The 2036-nt window shown below is 36.1% G+C and overlaps 1 protein-coding gene across 1 annotated transcript; it reads left to right on the forward strand.

The window, feature by feature from the left end:
- The first annotated feature begins 875 nt into the window (after positions 1-875).
- Positions 876-1361, forward strand: LOC105117860 (transcriptional regulator TAC1-like). Its single transcript, XM_011015637.1, has one exon. The coding sequence runs from the start codon at positions 876-878 to the stop codon at positions 1359-1361; it is 486 nt and encodes a 161-aa protein (XP_011013939.1).
- The last annotated feature ends 675 nt before the right edge of the window (positions 1362-2036 follow it).

Raw genomic sequence — 2036 nt, forward strand, 5'->3', positions numbered from 1 at the left:
AAATCTTCAAAACTTTTAAGAATAAAGAGAAGAATTACATGGCTTTTCATTGTTCATTGCTGCTACAGTAAAGCCAAGCCTTTTTATTATATGTTAAATAATGAAGTAATTAAACTCATTTATCTAGAATCACGAAGCCAAGTGTTGATCTAATTCCCTGGGTAACTTATACATACGATGCATCCTCTTTTTCATTATTATTACTATGAAACAAGATAGTAGCTATATACATTTTATTGATGTAAAAATTATCTCAGAGGGTATAGAAAGTCTCCAAGCATTCCGATGGATATTCAACAAAACCTAATACGAAAGAGACATTGCCGATTCCTCTCTCTCCATCTATCCGGTTCTTTCCCTTCGTTTGTGTAAACGTCACCGTTCTTTGGAGCTATGCACTTGCAGGCTACCTAGGCTTTTGACCAGCATATGAGAGGAGTTCGGACGTCCACATCAAAAGATTGATTGTGGAAAGTCTGCAATATCTATAGAATACAAATATCCTTTCACAAGCTCTCAAAGTTGGAATATGAGTTTCTTAGAACCTTTCCTCTACGTATCTAATTTGTATTAAATATAGAATAGAAGGGAACTTCGTACAAGTAAAATGGCTGCTATTATTAAACTCGGTTAAAAAAAAATCTGACCAATTTTGAAGGACAATTTGGTCATTAAAAGTGAGTTGACAAAATAAAATTTGGTGTTCATGCATCTAAGCTACTAGCAAGAAGAAAATTATCCTGGCCTGCTATACTTCCTCTAAATGATCCAAGCCTCTCTTGCAACTGATCATTTGAGCCGTATAATATTGCCCCCATCCTTTTGTCTTCCTCTATTTTCTCAATTTCTCTCTCTTTCCTCTCAGGCTTGAAATAATGGATATTAGTCTCACGAGCACCGGAAAGTCCGACCAGAAGGCATGCAGTTCAGATGACCTGCAGGGTTCAAGTCATGTAAGGCCTTATGCTTGTTCTTTCTGCAGGAGAGGCTTCACAAATGCACAAGCATTAGGAGGCCACATGAATATCCATAGAAGAGATAGGGCAAAACTCAAACAAGCTTTGAACGAGAACTTTCTTTCTTTGAACATCACAAAGTCGACTGAGGAAATAAGCAGTGCGCCTGTAACCCCAAGTACTCCATCTATTGAAGATGATTGTGCTACTCCTAGAAATAAGGCTAGCGAAGAATTTCAGCAGCTACCCTTTATTGTTGATGCGAAGGTAGGCACTGATGGCAGTGAAGAAGACAAGATGGAGTTGAATCAAGCTACCTCGCAAGCAGGATTGGACCTTGAGCTTCGATTAGGGTCCGAGCCTCACGAATCATCTACAAGATCGAGTACCAGAAAGTTCTCTTGATCGTAGCGAGCAACAAGATGTTTGGGATCTAGTAAAGAGGTTTTTTTTCCTCATCCTTTCTTCATATTTTATAAGAAATCTTATCAAGGAGTCCAGTCATAAAACCAAGGGTGGTTATGTTGCTTCTTCCTTTCCCATCAATTTCCACTTTTGTGTTGTTTGACGAAGACTTTATTATAGTTCTTCTAAAGTTGTTTACTCAGGGCTTTATCCATTTGAAAAATCAAACGTTCAGTAGATTCCACTTTGCAAAGTGCTTTTTCTATAACGAACTTACTGGTGCTTCTAAACAAAATTTAATAACAATAAAAAAAAAAAAAACGAGTTTTACATCTTACATGCGAAGAACGAAACCAAGATCAAAATATTTTTATTGAGTTGTTAACTTAATTTGTTGATTTTATATTCAAATCATCGACAGCACCGTGAAATTTGTAGGTTATTGTAACCAAAACAAAAAAGATCTCAAAATAATCTGACAATTATTTGGACTTTGAAAGTTGTTCACTCAAGACAATTAAAGCATGTAGTCATTTTACAAGCTCCTCGAGCTCCAATCTTCCCTATCATATACGGAATTCTCAAAAAAAAAAAATTCTTCTGGTTTCTATGTTGGTTAGCGAAATAGATGAGGCATTTTGCATCTTAAACATGGAATGAGTTTCTCAAATTAAT

This window comes from Populus euphratica, unplaced genomic scaffold (genome assembly GCF_000495115.2).
Source record: "Populus euphratica unplaced genomic scaffold, PopEup_1.0 scaffold1564.1, whole genome shotgun sequence".
NCBI lineage: Eukaryota > Viridiplantae > Streptophyta > Magnoliopsida > Malpighiales > Salicaceae > Populus > Populus euphratica.